A 17,991-nucleotide genomic window follows, 5' to 3' on the forward strand; every position below is an offset into this window, starting at 1 on the left:
GGTAGGGCGGAAGGCCCTCTTCAGCCTCCTTTCAGGAATCGTGGGAATGGGTGGGTGGTGGCTCGGGTGAGAAAGATGAGACCACAGCAGATCGAACCGGCGGCCTCCCGAATGCTAAACAATGGTCTAGACCTCTAGGCCATGCCGCGAGTGATACCGCATGTAAAAGTTATCATGAAATTTTGTATACACATTATCAGGGGTGCAAAAAAAGACGTAGGGTACCTCCTAGTACCTCCAGTTTTATGTGATCGTTGATGAGCCTTGGCACGTATTTAGGACATCGACGCAAGCGAAGCCGCGCCATTAAATTTAAAACACACATTGTCAGTTGTACAAAAGAGGACGTAGGTACATCTTTTCAAGAAAAAAAGTACTGTTCCCTAAGGATAGATAAAATTAGTTTTATCTTGTCGTCTTGACACATGATTCGGTTTAATTTGGTATTATAATGATGTTTTTGCGCAATTTTTTTGTCATTAATCGTAAGCTTTAAAATTGTATCACACCGTCTAGGTTCTGTTTAAATTAAATCTATTTTTCACCCTTACTAGATTTACCTCTTCGGTTTATTGTAGTAGCTTAGGTGTCGATTTAAATTCGCCAGAAATTCGATAAATTCTCATTAAATTACAACTTCTTTCGATCATGAATTTTTCAATTTCCACGGTATTGTTATAGGACATAATAGTGGCCAGTGGCTACATACTCGCCGACATAATTATTAAGTAGATTATGGTACAGAAGAACGCTATGATGAAAAAACAAGTGCTAATATTCGCATCGACAATTGTACCATCCGCGCAAATCGTACATAGTGTTATCTACATGTTTGCAATGATAATTTTGAATTATGTCATTAATTATCTTTGAAGATATTTCTAAGTAATTTTACAAAAATAAAACTTTTTTGTAAATTTAATGAGTTGGCGGGTTTTATCTACTTTAGTTGGTAAGCCAATAAATAATAATTTTTGCACAGTTTATATTTAGAAAGAGACACGTGTGGTGTATACTATACTGTCAACTGTAGTCACCATATATACTCGTACTATTTCACTTAAACGTTTATGTGTTGTGCCTACCTATGCGATCATACCTAAAAACATTGTATAATAAATTTTATAATTTCAGATGACTCACTTGTATATTTCGGAAATGTCCTTGACTTTCAAAAGGTTTCGTTTCAAATGAAAATTAATACGTGTACACATTTATACGAAGATATACAAAATGTTACCTCCTTTTCCAAATAAAACGTTATATTGTACCATTTTTTAACATAAATGTACCAGGCTTTTATTAGTAAAGCTGGCCCAACTGAAGAAATTTCATTCCTCTTGCTGATCTTTCATAGAGAAGGAAAATTGATGCAAATTTATAATAGCATGGAAATTATTATTCGTTAACATTTAACGTGTATTAAACAGGATTTTAGCTAATTAAAAAAAGAGAACTTGGAGGAATGTAATGTGACGAATTTTTTGCTTATTACCATTTCACTCCTTAACTACTGAACCGATCATCATGAAATTTTGTACAGACAGTGCCAAGAGCACAACAAAGGACATCGGGTACCTTATCCTGAAACAAAATACTCTACCCGGGGGATAAAAAAAAATGTTTTAAATGGTCGTCGATGATTTTTGACACATATTTAAAACAGACATCAACGCAAACTAAGCCGCTGGTAAAACCTATCATGAAATTTTCTAGAGACATTGTCAAGGGTACAGAAAAGGACCTAGGGTACCTTTTATCCAGAAAAACAGTACCGTTTCCAAGGAATAGAAAAATTCGTTTTATGTAGTCGTCGATGATATTTGACACGTATTTAGGACATAAACGTGGACGAAGCCGTGGTATCAAATAAAGTAACAAATTTTACTTTGATTATTTTAATACGACTTCTACATCTACTAATAATTTGACAAATAATTTAATAAACGACGCGGAAGATTTCTTGCAGTTAATACATACGTAACTACATGCATTTAAGGAGAAGATGTGCTGTGGATGACACTCCGGCGCGCAGGTTATAAATTACATCGCTTAAGTGACTATTAACTGAATAAACCAATTAAATCTTCATGTTGCTTATCTAATGGACAGGTATGTAAATTAAGTTGCATTTTGCTAACAGGATCCGCACTACCGTACGAGTGAAACTTATTGCGAAATATCGCGACCAGTTTGTTATTGTAATATCGCCCAGAGTCGTTGTAATTTTCCGAATGTGCGAGCAATACTTAATAATTGCCAGGCCTCAAAAGTAAAGTGTCCCCTTTCGTACATAAATTGACGAAGATCCATACTGTGGCATATTATTGCCCCAATAGGTGACTAAGTGATCCGAGAAACTTGGACCAGAGCAGGCTGACTCCCGAATGCCATTAAACGATAAAAAAAACTTTTGGATGTTTCATTACCACCAGCCACTGCAGCTGATGGGCGGGCAGTCCCTCCGGACTACGCTGGAAGGTAAGGCGGAAGGCCCCCTTCAGCTTCCTTTCAGGAATCGTGGGAATGAGTGTGTGGTGATTCGTGTGAGAGAGATGAGACGGACGAAATGAAGGCAGTAGAAGATTATTTATCTGTGAAATATTACTGCCCCAGCATTTGCCTAAATGATCCAAGGAAACCACAAAAAAAATTAGACCAAGGCAGACAGACTCAGAATTCCTCGCGAAAGCTAAACAAAGGCCTGAACCTCTAGGCCAGGGATGGCGAACCAATGGCACGCAACACAATGTTTTGGGCACGTCACGTCAAATAATTTAAACGTATAAGGCATAAATAAAACAATTATCGTCATGATAGGTGTCATTCGCGCTTTTGTGGCTACACTGCCAGTTTTCAGGAACGATATCATCATAAGCAACTACAAGTATTTTCCCAATTTGAAAAAATATAACAACAATTTAGAGGTACATGAGAAACTAGACGAAGACCAAGCTACTGAAGAATTTGTTTCTGTGATTGATTTTTTAATAAAGGAATTTTCAGAAACCGTTTGACGAATGACTTCAGTTCAGCATGCATTCTGCTAAAAGTGACATCTTCCAACCCTAACATAAGTTATTTGTCATCTAATCTGCAACAACAGAAGTCACACTAATTTTACTCTAATTTTAATTACAAGCATAATTTTGACACTGCAAAATGTTTCTATTTTTTTGTAGTAAATAAAGAATTTTGAGCTGATATTATTTATTATTATTATATTCGCATTAATCACAGAGACAAAGTTATTTGATGGCACGTCTATAACATGATTAAACTTTTCTTTATAAAAATGGCACGCCGATACGTAAAGGTTCGCCTTCCCTGCTCTAGGCCGTGCCGCTTGGTTTCTGACCGACCTAAACTAAAGAAGCTCGTAAACTGCAAATTTATGCAATATCCAAATAGAGGCATTGTATCGCCCTCTAGTGGATATTTGCTGCTATTGAAGTAATTTTTAATATCTTATTCATATTGTAAGGAATTCATCCGTTCTTATTGGTGACACAGTGTTAATATTGCTTATTTTACTCATTTTACTTTTACGTCTATGTACAACCAGCAGTTACCTTATAATATACATACATATGCACATCCCACCTTATATGCTGTACTGACTAATTCATTGTTTTATTCATACGTATATTTTTCCTATTTATTGTACACTTCTAATAAAAACGTCACCGGCTTAATTAATTGGAATAGTTGATTCGTGAACAGTAGGCGTCGAAAAACATGGAGATAACGGTAGAGTAGATCAATCTGTAGTTGGAAGGTACAAAGTAGAAGTTAATAGTTTGCGCAACGGGCCAAACGGCACAATCGGCGATAAACAGTTGTACAGCTTTGTCTGGGAACGTCTCCAATATTTTGTTAAACGTTTTACCATCCAGCAAGTCTACGCAAACGATAAAGGATGTAATATTTATAGGTGCACCGATCGTTTGGTCGCACGCCACCTTTGCTATGACATCGCGCATCGTTTTGCCAGGTATCATGTGGTCAATAAACTGGTACCAATTATGACTTATAATGGACGTTACCAGCCCCGTGATTGCAATGTTCACTGTCCTTCTGCTGTCCCATTTTTCTATCTTGCCTTCCCAAATTTCAATGTTCTGTTCTGCTATGTCACTCACTGCTGAGAGACTCGTTGACATCACCACATTGGTGTACGCTAAATATTTGGGGCTGAATGCCAATTTCCATAGGTTGGCAAGTTTACTTGTAATTTTGGATATTATGGAAGGATACTTTAAAAAAAAAACTTAATAATAAAACATTAAGATGAATGTTATGAAATTTGACAGAACAAATGATAAAATGCCATCTACGATAAGAATAATGACATGTCAGTATCGTAGAGATTCCAAAACCGCCAAGCATTACTTACTTTCTGAATAAGAAAATGGGTGGGATGGAGTAGTGTTAGTAGGTTTTTTACCGAGGGCCAATTTGCAGATATTAGGTGCTAAAGCTACGTAAAAGCATAAATTGTTTTTTTTTTAAAGTATAAGTGCTGATTTTTATATAGTTTCACAGAATATTGTTAAAAAAATTTTGTCGCTGATTTTCCGTAAGTAGGAAGTCAGATAATTCAGGATGGAAGAAGCAATAGAGATATAAAACAAATGATAGCGCAGAGTTGAATCCCCTTTAACAAGAAAAAGTCACTTCTAAGCTCGCGAATGATTAATTCGGAAATTCGAAAGATTGTTAGTGGTGTATGTTTGGAGCACGACACCGTACGAGTGCGGCGGAAAAGAAAAGGCTAGAAGCGTTCAAAATGTAACGTCAAAAGCGAATGATGAGGATACCGTGGATGGAGAAGGTTATAAATGAGGGGGTATTAGAAAGGGTAGGAGAACAGAGGAGTCTATGGAAGTCAATAACAAAAGGGTGAGATAGCTTGGTACAGCACCGTCTCAATCATGAAAGGCTAGTTAGAGACATATTGGAAGCAGAAGCTGGACAAATAGTTAAGGATGTGAGATGTCCTGGATGCGAATATTAGCTCAAGATAGAAAAGGGTAGAGGTGCGTGTTCAATCAATTTTAAGACTGACTATCTTGTTTTGATCACGATGTTCATAGTTTGTAACTCGAAATTTTTGTTCTGTACGTAATACAAGAAAAACTAAGAAGATATGACCACAGCGCAGGATTTGAACACACTGAACTCTAACATGGTAAATCTACCCTTTAGCCATTGCACTGTTTTGAGAAGGTATCTGTGTCTATTGCAAAATTGGTAATCATATTTTTGGGCAAGTCACGTTTGTTGCTTGCGCGTAAAACACAAAGAGAGGAGTTTTCCCAGAAATGAGCCCTAGCTAGATCGATCCCTTTTTTCACATTTTTAATTTAACATGTTGGGAATTATGAAGATAATCCCTTCGGCCCATAGTTATTTTAATTGCAAATATACAGACGTACGAGAAAATATGTTGGTGGTATACCTGATTGATTAAAAGCTGCTCATTTTTGCGATAATAATACAAGAGTAAGAACGCATCACGAGTGAATTGAACGTACGAATAAGAGACAACAAAAAAAAGAGGATGGTTACAGTGCGATAACAAGTGAAATTGACAACAACCACTACAATGAGAAAATAAAATCGCTTGACATGGTATGGCGTGGCGTAAGAGAGCAAACGGTCTGGAACAGGTGTGTATTGTGTATGAGGCTTGTGTGTGTGTAGTTTGTGCCTGTGCCTATCGATCAGCAAGCGGCATTCGGTTGAACGCGGCGCCAGCATATGGACGCCAGGCGCCATATACGTGACGTCACGAGCCGATCTGCTCTTCGCGCCTTGCACCTGTCAATGACACGACACGCACCTGTCGTAAAACCAAACCGCGCAACGCCGACCCACAAGCGAATAACGCAACATGTCACACACGAACCGTACAGAGTGTCGTCACATTCGTTCGCATATATTATAATACTTAGACGAACACGTGTAGGCACGAACATGCGTTGTACTTGCACACAATTTCAATAATAACACTTTCGATTTTGAGACGATCATTCTGTTGCCTGAAACTGACAGGCATCTGCTTACAATATTTCGAAATGGCAATTTTTTGGGTAATCCCGTTAGCAAATATCGGAACTGGAAACCGTTTCTGCAAAATAGGGAGTCTACTTTCGGTAATTGTCCAGAATTTGGGGCTCCGGATCAAAATCGCTCCAAAAATTTTGTCATCGATTTCTGGTTATTTCTGAGGGTTCAATGATGATATTTGAGGCGGGGAAGACACATTTTTTTTTATTACAACATACAACATACACATACACACTGTGTTCTTTCGGAGCTACCTGCGACGCGCTGATGAGATCCAAAAAGATCGAAATCGCGATCCGCGTCTGGCAGTTTCGACAGAATACAGACCATTTCGAATTATTTTATTCGATTATGGTAACGTGCCTATCACGTTGAGGTTAGCTACGCCGGGATTCGTTTCAGCAAGTAGATATCCACACAAGTGGACTTGTTGGAGCAAACGTAATCCTAAAATGTAGCATCGTACTACAGATGGCGTTTACCGCGCCATTTGTAGTATTTTAGGTATATGATGTTTGTATAGCTATTTCTTCTTTTAATATTAATAAAACAATTTTATGCAGTGACAATCGTGGGATAAGGAGATTAAAAGCTTATATAACTTTTAACACCCTCCCTTCCTTCTCTTCCCTTTTCTAGGTTTACCAAGTGTCAAATGCTGAAATTTGTGAGCCCTGTAATGCGTTATTGAATTGCAAACGGAATACGTTTTCTTACATTTGTAAAAGACTGTGTTATTGCTTGTTACAGATTCGTCTAGGAATCCAAGGGAATGGTGCAAGTTGGCGTATTGGGAGTTGGCGAAAAGGGTGGGCCCGTTATTTCCCGTTGAACTACCCTACGTCAACGTTTTCTGGGGAGATGTACCGTACGCTGATGGTCTTTGTTTAGAAACGTTAGCCCTCTCCCAACATAGTTTTAGTCCTCCGCCAGGGTCCGTCGCCAAAACTAGGTGTAAGATAGGTTTAGGTAAGTTCTGTTTTTTCGTTTTATATCTGTACAGGGTGCAACAGAAATAAGTGCCGAGTTTACAGAAGGCAATAAAGCACTATAAAACAAGAAAATTAAGTAAATGTATGTGCAAAAGTTCACCGTTTTCGAGAAAGTACAGATAAATTCAATTCCGGCCCTGGTAAAGAAATACGGCTTGCAATGCTGTACTCAATTAGCTAATGATTACGAGGGGTGTTATTGTAATGTAACGATAACTTTTATTTTATTTTTTCATTACACATTACACTTTTTCTTTCTTTTGTGTTCGTACATTTACATAGTGCTACTTGTAATGTATTTATTTAATTTATTTAGTCATTCTGACATATTATGTGTTGTACTAAATTGTTTATGTTGCTAATTCACGGACAGGACCGGCTTCGGATTGTAAATTTTTGTGATTTTCTTAAAAAAATTTATTACATCTACTTTACACCCTCCAAATCTCGGCACTTATATCTGTTACACCTTGTATGAATTCATACGATTTCGTCTATAAGTATAATATTTCATATAATGAATGGCGTTTCAAATTTCAGTCATTAATGAATTTTTAATTACTTTAATCACAAAATATATCAATATCGCGCCTGCTTAGGTATAATTCTTAAATTTGTTTAATTTATTATGAACCTTTTATATGTGTATTATGCAAATTTTTACTGTCTAATATCAAATATCGTTTCGGCAGATTTTTTTCGCAGTTTTAAACGTTAATAGTGGTAGAATTAGGTAATAACACTGTCGTCACCTTTATTAAAGTCTCACTTTGTCATCATTCTCTCTAGAACTCGAAAGAAGTTATTAAAACATGATCCATTTTATTAATTTGTTATTTAATCATCGACGTTCGTAAAACTTCGTTTTGCTATATATATTTTCTATGCGTATAATCATTAATAATGATTATTTTAAAAATATTTTTTTATTAATTTAAATCTCAATCGTTTTTGTTTCAGGAGTAACACTGGCAAACGAAGACGACGGTGTCTGGATGTACAATCGTTCCGATCATCCCGTTTTCGTGAATTCACTCACTCTGGAGGAGACTGAGCCCACTCGAGTACCTGCCGAGCATTGCCTGTGCATTTTTGATCCGGCCAAGGCAGCTCATCAAAACTACGGATGGAACAACTTTGCTACCTGTCACGGACCGGTCGATCGAAATTCCGTCAGGATCAGTTTCGCCAAAGGCTGGGGTCGCAATTACACTAGGTATGTACTTTATTTACCAAATATTAAATCCAAAGAAATGGTTCGTATTTTTGGCTCCATTTTAGCCAATTTTGAAATTTGGACCGCGCAATTTGGCTCTTTGTAGTAGTAAAGCCAATCTTAATTTGTATGGTATACAAGCAGGACAGGGTGTCGTTAGATGACATGTCTTGACGAAAACTGGTTTTTCGTAATCCAAAGGAATGATTCGTATTTTTTGGCTTCTTTTTAGCCAATTTTCAAATTTTGATTTCGCTCTTAATAGTGGTTCAAATCAATCTTAATTTGTATGATATACAAGCAAGACACGATGTCATAAGGTGAAATGTCTTGACGAAAATGAGTTTTTAGGTAATCTTAGAGAATGATTGCGATTTTCGGCTTCTTTTTAACCCGTTTCCATTCTTGAAATCTGTTTGGACATGAACTTCGACTTCTTCATATCCTGATCCAATTTTCTCATTTCTTGAAAACTAGATCAGAAGCACTTGCAACGCAAAGGGATTTCTTTTTGTTAAAAACGACTCCACCCTGTACTAAGCTTACTTTGTTCTATGTCTACCGCTAGCACACCTACATAAAAATAAATAAACATTAAAATATTTAAAGTTATATTATAATGTTTACAAAATTAATAAATCTTTTTTCGTATTTACTGTTCAGCAATAAACAGTCAATCGTTTGACGAGGTGTTTGCCTCTGAAGACAATATTTTAATCAGTTCGACAATAAATTATAATTACGTTAATTAGTACATTTTTTTTCGCATAGAATTCCAATGTTGTTACAATCAGAACGACACAAGACAGAAACAAACTGCGTTTATATTCATAAACCTCTTGCGTGCAGATTTATTTATTTTATTATAATTTAATTAAAATTAATATCTCTTGGTCGTTTCATTAATCGTTTCGAATTAATTTACAATTTAAATTACCGACATGTCGGTATCTACAAATAATAACCTTCGCAGTACGTGTACACGTTGTGTTGCAAATACATCTTACAAGAGTAATAATATATATGTATTACATTACTTTTGATTGTGTCATGCAATGAAATAACTCTACGTTACAGATTATGTTTCTTAAAGCCGCTTTTTAATTGGCGGCATTCTTTAATTCGCCCTGGAATGCGCAATTTTGCAAGTGGATTAAAAAAAAAAAAGAGGAATTTGTATATCATACCATACAAAACGTCGTATATAATCATTTTCGAAATTTATTTAAATTCGTACAATGCCATCGAGATTGTCTGGAGCAATAAATTATTCCCGAAAACGTAACGTTAAATAACCTAAAACCATAAATGACCCAATGTACAGTAATTATATTAATTTATAAATTGATACATGCTAGAGGTCTCGATCCTAGGTGAGTCCGCGAGTTGAGAAAATATTCTATTAGGTACATACGGTGGTGACGTAAAGAGGGGGGGGGGCAATGGGGGGGGGATCCACGGGTGTCAAGCACTAAGGGGTGACAACAGTGGAGAGAGCTATTTCTTACGCAAGTGAAAAATGCAAGGACTTGGATATTTCAGTCGAATGAGGAAGGAAGAGATTCCGAGAACATATGCCAGGAGAAATAGCCCAAGACGCTCGATTGACATTTCCAGGAGAGCTGTTGGAATGTCTTGATAGATTTTATGAAGAATTAAACTATTGTTAAAGGGCTATGAATGATATTCTCATAACATTTGGTGTTGTTCAGCCTAAAACCGCGAAGTAGTTCCAAATTTGACAAAAATTTATGATGGATTTTCTGCAGAGGACATTAGGCCAGCATTTTTCTGCAAGAAGCGGTCCAATGGACTACTTTGGAGCTTCTGAAATTTCATTATAAAATGGGACTATTCAAAGTCTGTTCCGAGTCTAGCGCTGTGTTTAAATTTTTCTAATTATTTGTATTTCGGTGGCTTCTTGTGAAAGATTTTTCTCAAAATTGAAGTTGTTAAAATTTTACGTAAGATCCACAGTGAGCCAAGCCAATCATATTGCCCATTGGAAAGGGCAAGAAAGTAAATTTTGATTATATAACCGAATATTTTAGCACAATAAGGTGACATAACCGCGTTTAATATTTGTTCTATTATTTGAGAGGGGGGGGGCTCAATAGGATGAAGAACCCCACATACGCCGTCACTAGGTACATACAATCATAAAAGGGCGACATCGTTTTTTTTTTTTTTAAATACGACGTGGTATAGGGAAATTCGTACAGATACCATCATCCATCTTTTCATATAAATAATAAGAACTCTCTCCAAGAACTCACAAGAAATACACGAAAATACATGTAATAAAAAGCAAATATCACAATAATAATATAGTAACGTATTTTTTACTATTTTTTGTAATTAATTGCCTACAATCTGTTTGTTAATTCAAATATTATCTGTAAATTTTATTAAATTTAATATTATCAAAGAAAGAAAGTAAACATTTATTTTATTGATTTTAGTGAGTAATGTACAATGTACATGCAAATCCGATAGAAAACAACTACGTACGTATACATTTATCATATTGTCTACAAAATAATTTAAGAAATTACGTACATAATTGTTTTTTATCAGTTAAAAGTGTCTAAATCTAAACCGTGGGAAAAACTAATATACAATTTACTTATACTGAAAGTTTCAAAATTTTCCCTATTTTCATTTGAGATAATAATAAATTAAATAATCGCCATCCACCATTGTATAATTATTAACGAAGGAGTCATTATAAAAGCTGTTTCTCAACGTTTTTTTAGCATTTGCGATCCAATTAATTCCAATCCAAAATAATTTTCAGTGAAATCCTGCTGTATTTGTAATATAAGGTGAAATGTCTTGACGAAAATGAGTTTTTAGGTAATCTTAGAGAATGATTGCGATTTTCGGCTTCTTTTTAACCCGTTTCCATTCTTGAAATCTGTTTGGACATGAACTTCGACTTCTTCATATCCTGATCCAATTTTCTCATTTCTTGAAAACTAGATCAGAAGCACTTGCAACGCAAAGGGATTTCTTTTTGTTAAAAACGACTCCACCCTGTACTAAGCTTACTTTGTTCTATGTCTACCGCTAGCACACCTACATAAAAATAAATAAACATTAAAATATTNTTTGTTATTTTTGATATTTTATTTCAATAAATTAAACTTTTTAATAATGCTTCTCATTTTTTCTCGATATGATCGCGAACCCTAGGGTGGCGACCCCACGCATTGAGAATCACTAGTTTACAATCCTTTTTTTTTTTATTACAGGACGGAAATAACTTCTTGCCCGTGCTGGTTAGAAATTCTTTTGGCGCCCTGTAGGTGATGGGATCGATGGTTGACAGTCTGGTATCTAAGGTGCAAACAAAAACTTACTTGTTGTGATCTATCATCAGGAAGGCTGAGAGTCTACTACCATGAGATGATAAAAAAAATTGTCAGTCATTTCCGTCCCATAGTGATTTTTGCGGCCTGGTCCTGTATACAATGTACGTGCATTTTTTACAAAATATCATAATTTATTTCAAGTTTCGGTCGTTTCGAGGTCGTCAGTAATTAATAAATTAGTTTAAACTAATTTAATTCTTCTTCCGTACTTTTATTTTTGTAAAAGAATATGTGAAGTCACTTCATGAAAATCTACGTCGCATTTTTCTTTTCGACTAGAAGAAAGTCGTCTGTCCGTCAATTTGTTGTTATTTTTTTAATTTTCGCTATAAAAAATATCGCAGAGGAAATAAAGAAAATTGATTAGTTGGTGCGCACAAAATGTACTGACTGTTATAAGTATTTTTCCAGCTTATTCTTTTTTGTTTACATGTTATCAAAACTGTGTTAGGTTGTCTTTGTAGTCCTTAACTTACCGAGAGTGACGTAAAAAATGATATAAGTATGATAAGGAGAACGCTAAATAGAATCGGGTTTTTAGTAACATACTCAAAATTTAGAAATGTGCTTTTGGATTTTGAAGTTAAACTACTCAAATATTACACTGGACCCCACATTATTTTATTATAAAAAATATCCTGTAGGTACATAATGTTTTTTTAAGATTTTATTTGCCCTGACTGGGTGAAAAAAATTTTTTTTTAATTGTTATGTGTACTTAGTACAGTTTTATCTTTTTACGTCATTGTCGGTTATTTGTTAAAGAAAAATCATTGCGGTAAAGCCTAACCGAGAAGGTGCCTTATACCAACGAAGTTAGGTGTAAGGATAGATGTCCTAGAAATCAGCGCTTATAAAACTTTTAAATAGGTTTTGAATAGGAGGATCTAGGGACCATTTGTATAGTTATAGCGTCAAAAATGCAGTGCTATTTGCGAGTATTCATTGTACGTACATTTTAGATTTTCATTTTTATCTTTATTTTTTTATTTCAACTGTTTAAATTACATACACAATTTGCTTGGAAGGTAAAACATATTTATTAATTAATTTATTTATTTGTTCTCATATTTAATTTTCAAAATTCTAGGGGCTTATGTTTTAATTTCCAAGTAGATAAGTAATTCTTCGTGCTTACACGTCAGGTTAAGCAGGGGACTCACAGACGACAAGAATAATTTTTAATCGATAATTTATTATTAAATTTTTAATTTGTCCACTCCTTATTTATTTTTTAGAAAATATTACTTCTAGTCAACGATTTTTAATTTTTTAAAAAATGGCTGACAATGAGTTCATATTGAACTTAATTTTTTTTGCAGTGGTGGTTGGTTTAAAGTATGTAACAGGGGACAGTATCGTACTCTGTAGGCTGTGATGTAGTTTACATAAAGCGAAATTGGAATATCGTTTAATTAAAAAAAATTAACTTGTTGCCTTCATGTAATTCCCCTGCAACTACGCCACTGGGATTTATATATTTACCTTTTGTGGTACAGTATCTCAACTTCCGTGATTCCCCTGTTTGATTGTAACGAAAGTCTAACATTACAATTATGTGACGAAGATGTTTTGTTGTTTTTTTTTTTTGTTAAGAAACGATTTTAATTAAGATGCGAACTAAATACTCATTATTGAGTGACTGATAAAAGTAACTGTAGAAAGGATTAAAGAGTTTGGAAGCTTTGTTACGTTTTGAAGCGCTCATTCGCCTATAGTCATGTTTATATATAAATATATGAAGCAGATTTGATAGATCGTCGTATATAAAATAAATTAAACTTAGATTAAGCATTTATCCGCAGCTAGTCATAATAAAAAAGAACTATAAAGTTGAATCTAGTACTACTACTACTACTACATTACTATTACTACTGCAAAGTTTGCGTCTGTTTTTAATTATTTATTTTTCTGATCCCGCAAGTTGTAAATCACAGTGCCTTGGTATTAATATAGCAAGCTGTATAAATTTGTTACTTATTTAACTGGAAAGTACTGATTGTTATTTTTTATCTACTATAATATACATTCTCACTTTACTAAATTGTGAAAAAAAGGTTTCCACTGAAATAAAGTTAACATCTGCCATTTATTTTGTGTTTCTTGTATATCCACCTAATCGATCCTTTTTAATCTAATGTGGTATTGCTAAGCACAGTAATGTTATTAGATACATATGTAGATTTATAGTAAATAAGGCTCTATACGTACGTTTTAATTATATTTTCGTGTTAAACGAGTTTCCTGAATTTTTTGGTCATTTAAAATATTTGTATAGTGGTAGATACCTGAGACACAACATAAGAAGACATTGGCTAAATGAGTATCAACAATTTGAAATTTAGAGATGGCCACATAACCTTTAAGTTTTGTGTTATTAAAGTATTAAGAAATATAATAATTGAAGCGTTTAAAAATAGTAAATTGTATTTGTTTGCAAAATTTTGTTATAATGTTGGCTCGGGTGCCAAAAGAAATTACAAGAAGACTTGTTTTAAGTGTGGGGCGTTTGTCTACTGCTACAGAAGTTATTGAAACCGAATACACTGAAACGCCTCAGTATCCCCCAATACTTAATCTTTCACCAGAAAAAAAGCTCGAAAGAAAAAAAGACGCTTATTATGAAGAAATTAAAAAAGTTAAAACTGTTGAAGAAAAACAGATCAAGCTGAATATGCCGAGGTATTATGGTTTCAAGTGCTACATGTTAGAAGAAGAAAGAATACCCTACAACAATTTAGCCTTTACTCAACATATAACGAGGACGCATATTATTCATCAAAACAATTTACCTTCTTATTATGATACTATAAATATTGATTCATCGATACCAGACATAAAGGAGGATATAGAAGAAGCCCTTATTTTAGAACATGAAGGTTATATGTATGTTACTTTTTCTTTTGTTAATTTTAGTTTAAAAAGAAATAGTAACTACAATTTACATTCAAATTAAAATTTAATAACTTGTCAGTGTATTTTGTATTTTAAGGAAATCTCATGAAATAAAACGTGAAGACTTCACTCTTGAAAAGGGAGAATTAGAGAAAATTTATAGTAAAAATATAATTTATCAAATCAACAGGATTCTTTTAAATTCTCTTAATTCTAATTATCCACATATAATAAATTCACAGGTAGGTAAATGCTGTAAATGTATAATTTATATATTCGTATATGGATAACTTGTTTGTATGTTTTACAGGTTGATATTGAACCACGCATTGAATCATTTTGGTATGCAGGAGGTATGAATCCTCCAAACTCTGTTAGAAAAGGACGTTTAGGCAGGGAATGGACCAAACATCAAGAAAATGATCCTGTTGATAGAGCAATGCAATATATTGGTGTTCCAAGCCTAACTGTACGAAGTAGTTTTCCTTTAGCGCCAATTATATCAAGTTCTGAGGCTGAAAATCCAGCACTGGATGTTCCTTTTTTCCAATATGATCCTCGAACTGTGGGAACTCACTGTAGTTATAGAAGAATTACTAATATCCCAGGTGTTGTGGAATTATTATTAGGTGTGTTCATATTTCTCATTAAAATAAAATTTAATTTAGGTTTTTGGCCAGGAGAAAGTCATCAGTTTGGTACTATTTCATACAATCTCAGGGGTCATCTACTTGAAAAGCAATATAAGGATCCCAACTACACAAGAGAAGCCCTGCATAGACAGGGTATTTTAGGTTCTTTTGGATGGTTAAATGCTCAAGCCAACAACCTTGGTTAGTAAATTAAAGAAGTATCGACAGAATAGTTTAACAGTATAATGATTTGTTTTTGTTTGTTTCAAAAGGATTTACAACATATAACGACATCACATACCCCTTAACGACTCAATGTGTTATTACTAATGGCAAATTATGGTCCTTCTACGTTTATCAGCTCAACACAATACTTATTCATTCAAAACATGTTCACGAAAATCCCAAACGTAACGTATGTTGGTCTACAGATTCAATAAAATTATTCGACGAAGTCAAAGATGGTAAAGTAATTGGTTTTAATGAAGACGTTCTTAAAATGTTGGTGAAATTTTATGCGAATCAACCTGTTGTTTCTGGAAACTTGGAAGACTTTCGTCCATTTTTGAGTAACAAGGAAAAAGTGGTTGCTGATTATGAAGATCCTGACAAGAGAAAATGGCTAGAAAAGGAATTTAAATTCATAGTTTCCAACAGACCCCGTCACAGACTTCCATATGAGATTTACCACTGGGAAAAAATATATAAAATTGATCACAAAACAAGGCCTATGGATAAGAGAAGCAGGCCATTTGAACTGTTTCAAAATCCATGGAAAAGAACTTACGACAATCGTCAACCACCGTACATACCCAGAAAATTGCGACCAGACTTGCCGAGGCACAAAGGTCGGTATGCTAAAGAATATTTCCCTTAAAGTAAGTTTTAATGTATCTTTAATTATTTGTGGTATTAACGCATTTGTTTTTTTGTATTATAATTGTTATACCCTAAAATAAATAAAGAAATAAAAATAAATACATCTTATTAATATTAATATTTAACTGGTTGATTTGTTATAATCAATAAATATAATTAAAACATGTTAAAATATGTTGCAAAGTTATTTTAAGCTGATGTTCCTTTGGTATTTATTGCACTATTACATTTTTGTTTTTGGTTTTATATATATATATATATGTATTTGTATAGTATTTTTCAGTACATTATCATTAAATTAAACATTAATGATTCAAGCGTAGCTGTATTGTATTAACCTTGTTATTAATAAACATTAAAAACTCGGCAAATCGTTTTATTTTGAGCAGATTTAAATATTATACCGCTAGCGTCACCATACGGTGAGCAAGTTAAGTACTAAATTTGCAATGATAACAGAAATCTGCAGTAGGTAGAAATCTGTAACAATTTGTACGACTTCGAGGTATAAGCTCAAAAAGATCCGAAGCAACTTATGCTCTCCTAATACAAATGTAGAAAATTTTGAATATTTCAATTTTCAGACTGTCAAGATTTTTGTTGATCAGACCTTGTATGTGTCGCGAAATCGAAAATTTTAATAAATTTCAACATTTGTATTAGGAGAGCATAAGTCGCATGAGATCTTTTTTTCGATTTTACCGCGGAATCAATTTTTTACAGTTTTCCTAATGTTCAACATAGTTCATGTTTTAACCATATGATGGCGCTAGTAGTATCAATTTTAATAAATATTTCAGAATCATAGCTAAAAGCAACTAAGAGGTTTTTAATAAAATAAATAAAATGCTGCACATATTCAGAAAATTTATTTCGTAATTTTTACACATCACTTGTAATTTACATAAAATAATTGTTTCATGAAACATTTGTTTATTCATTTGATATTTACAACAAAAAGGACGTACATATACTAATACATAGTTAGGTACTAATTATTGATAGAAAAGCTCATACACTACATTTCTAGTAATATACATTGATACATCAGCACTGTTTTTGAGACAAAACAGCCACCATTACTTTTTTGCTTTGTTGTTTCACTGATAGAAAACTAATCGCTTGATGTTGCAAAGTAAAGAAATCAACTGCAAACCAATAATCAAGTTCAAGAAAAATGAGACCATGTAGACATTGGCTAACTCAGTAACATCACAATTAACCTCCAATCTATTTCATTTGTTGAATAATACAAACAAATTTTTAAAATGACACACAATATATCATTAATCAGCAAAGTATCTCCTATGTTGTTACTTTCCAATTCATTGTCATGAATCTGTCGTTTAGCAACAGCAGCACACTACTTTTGTTTCCGGTGGAAAAGACAGTTTTATACTTCCTTTAGGTATCGCTATATTCTGGAGTGAATAAGGACTGATATGATGAATGCTCCATAACATATGGTATCCAAAGTTTTTATAATGTTCCTGTAAAATGATGTCTTTAGAATTTGGCTTCTCCAGTAAAAAAGTACAAGTTAAAGTTAAACCGAACTGTTTTAATCGAATGTATATTCTTACCTTAATTGACTGCAAAGAAGCGCATAATAAACGCTCAAATGAAGCATATAATAATGAAGTAAAATGTATTTTATTTATAAAATAAAATTAGGCATATGTACTGTCACTCCTGTTAATGGAAACATAACCATACATAACGTAACTGTTATAAACATATCACAGGAAAAATGGAAGTGTCTCCTGTATGGTCCGACCGTGTTTCTAATTTTTTTAATAGAACATTCTGCAGAGAAGCAATATTAATATATTAATTAAACAGTAAAAATCACAAACAACTGCGTTCACATTCTTGCAAAGAAAAGCAAAGACATGACTACAACAACAAAAACTTCATTTCCAGTAATTATC

The 17,991-nt window shown here is 33.8% G+C and overlaps 3 protein-coding genes and 1 long non-coding RNA gene across 4 annotated transcripts in view; 2 read left to right on the forward strand and 2 right to left on the reverse strand.

Moving 5' to 3' along the window:
* LOC108734313 (mothers against decapentaplegic homolog 6) overlaps positions 1-13,746 on the forward strand; it is an 80,877-nt gene extending 67,131 nt beyond the window's left edge. Inside the window, exons 4-6 of the mRNA XM_018465807.1 lie at positions 6,823-7,041; positions 8,025-8,280; positions 11,535-13,746. Coding sequence (XP_018321309.1) covers positions 6,823-7,041; positions 8,025-8,280; positions 11,535-11,592 — 533 coding nt within the window. The 3' untranslated portion in view covers positions 11,593-13,746. The remainder of the gene's footprint in view (positions 1-6,822; positions 7,042-8,024; positions 8,281-11,534) is intronic.
* Positions 3,625-4,439, reverse strand: LOC112904028 (protein SYM1-like). Its single transcript, XM_025973102.1, has one exon. It carries the CDS (start codon positions 4,161-4,163, stop codon positions 3,696-3,698), a length of 468 nt encoding a protein of 155 aa, XP_025828887.1. The 5' UTR covers positions 4,164-4,439; the 3' UTR covers positions 3,625-3,695.
* A 237-nt stretch (positions 13,747-13,983) lies between the features above and the next one.
* Positions 13,984-16,147, forward strand: LOC108734287 (39S ribosomal protein S30, mitochondrial). Its single transcript, XM_018465768.2, has 5 exons — positions 13,984-14,540; positions 14,647-14,791; positions 14,860-15,157; positions 15,218-15,382; positions 15,454-16,147. Exons 1-5 carry the CDS (start codon positions 14,107-14,109, stop codon positions 16,056-16,058), a joined length of 1,647 nt encoding a protein of 548 aa, XP_018321270.1. The 5' UTR covers positions 13,984-14,106; the 3' UTR covers positions 16,059-16,147.
* A 1,125-nt stretch (positions 16,148-17,272) lies between these two features.
* Positions 17,273-17,775, reverse strand: LOC108734292. The gene is made up of 2 exons (XR_001937366.1): positions 17,644-17,775; positions 17,273-17,550 (listed from the first exon to the last, which is right to left on the reverse strand). It is a non-coding gene; the product is annotated as an uncharacterized LOC108734292 (long non-coding RNA).
* Between the last annotated feature and the right edge of the window lie 216 nt (positions 17,776-17,991).

Source organism: Agrilus planipennis, unplaced genomic scaffold, assembly GCF_000699045.2.
Source record: "Agrilus planipennis isolate EAB-ADULT unplaced genomic scaffold, Apla_2.0 scaffold83, whole genome shotgun sequence".
NCBI classification, from domain to species: domain Eukaryota; kingdom Metazoa; phylum Arthropoda; class Insecta; order Coleoptera; family Buprestidae; genus Agrilus; species Agrilus planipennis.

Excerpts from the sequence above, each read along its gene's own strand:
- LOC112904028 (XM_025973102.1), bottom strand. The coding sequence starts at position 4,163 with ATGTCAACGAGTCTCTCAGCAGTGAGTGACATAGCAGAACAGAACATT.
- LOC108734287 (XM_018465768.2), top strand. The coding sequence starts at position 14,107 with ATGTTGGCTCGGGTGCCAAAAGAAATTACAAGAAGACTTGTTTTAAGT. Across the intron at positions 14,541-14,646 it reads TTAGAACATGAAGGTTATAT|GAAATCTCATGAAATAAAAC; the intron begins GTATGTTACTTT and ends TTGTATTTTAAG. Across the intron at positions 15,158-15,217 it reads AAGAATTACTAATATCCCAG|GTTTTTGGCCAGGAGAAAGT; the intron begins GTGTTGTGGAAT and ends AATTTAATTTAG.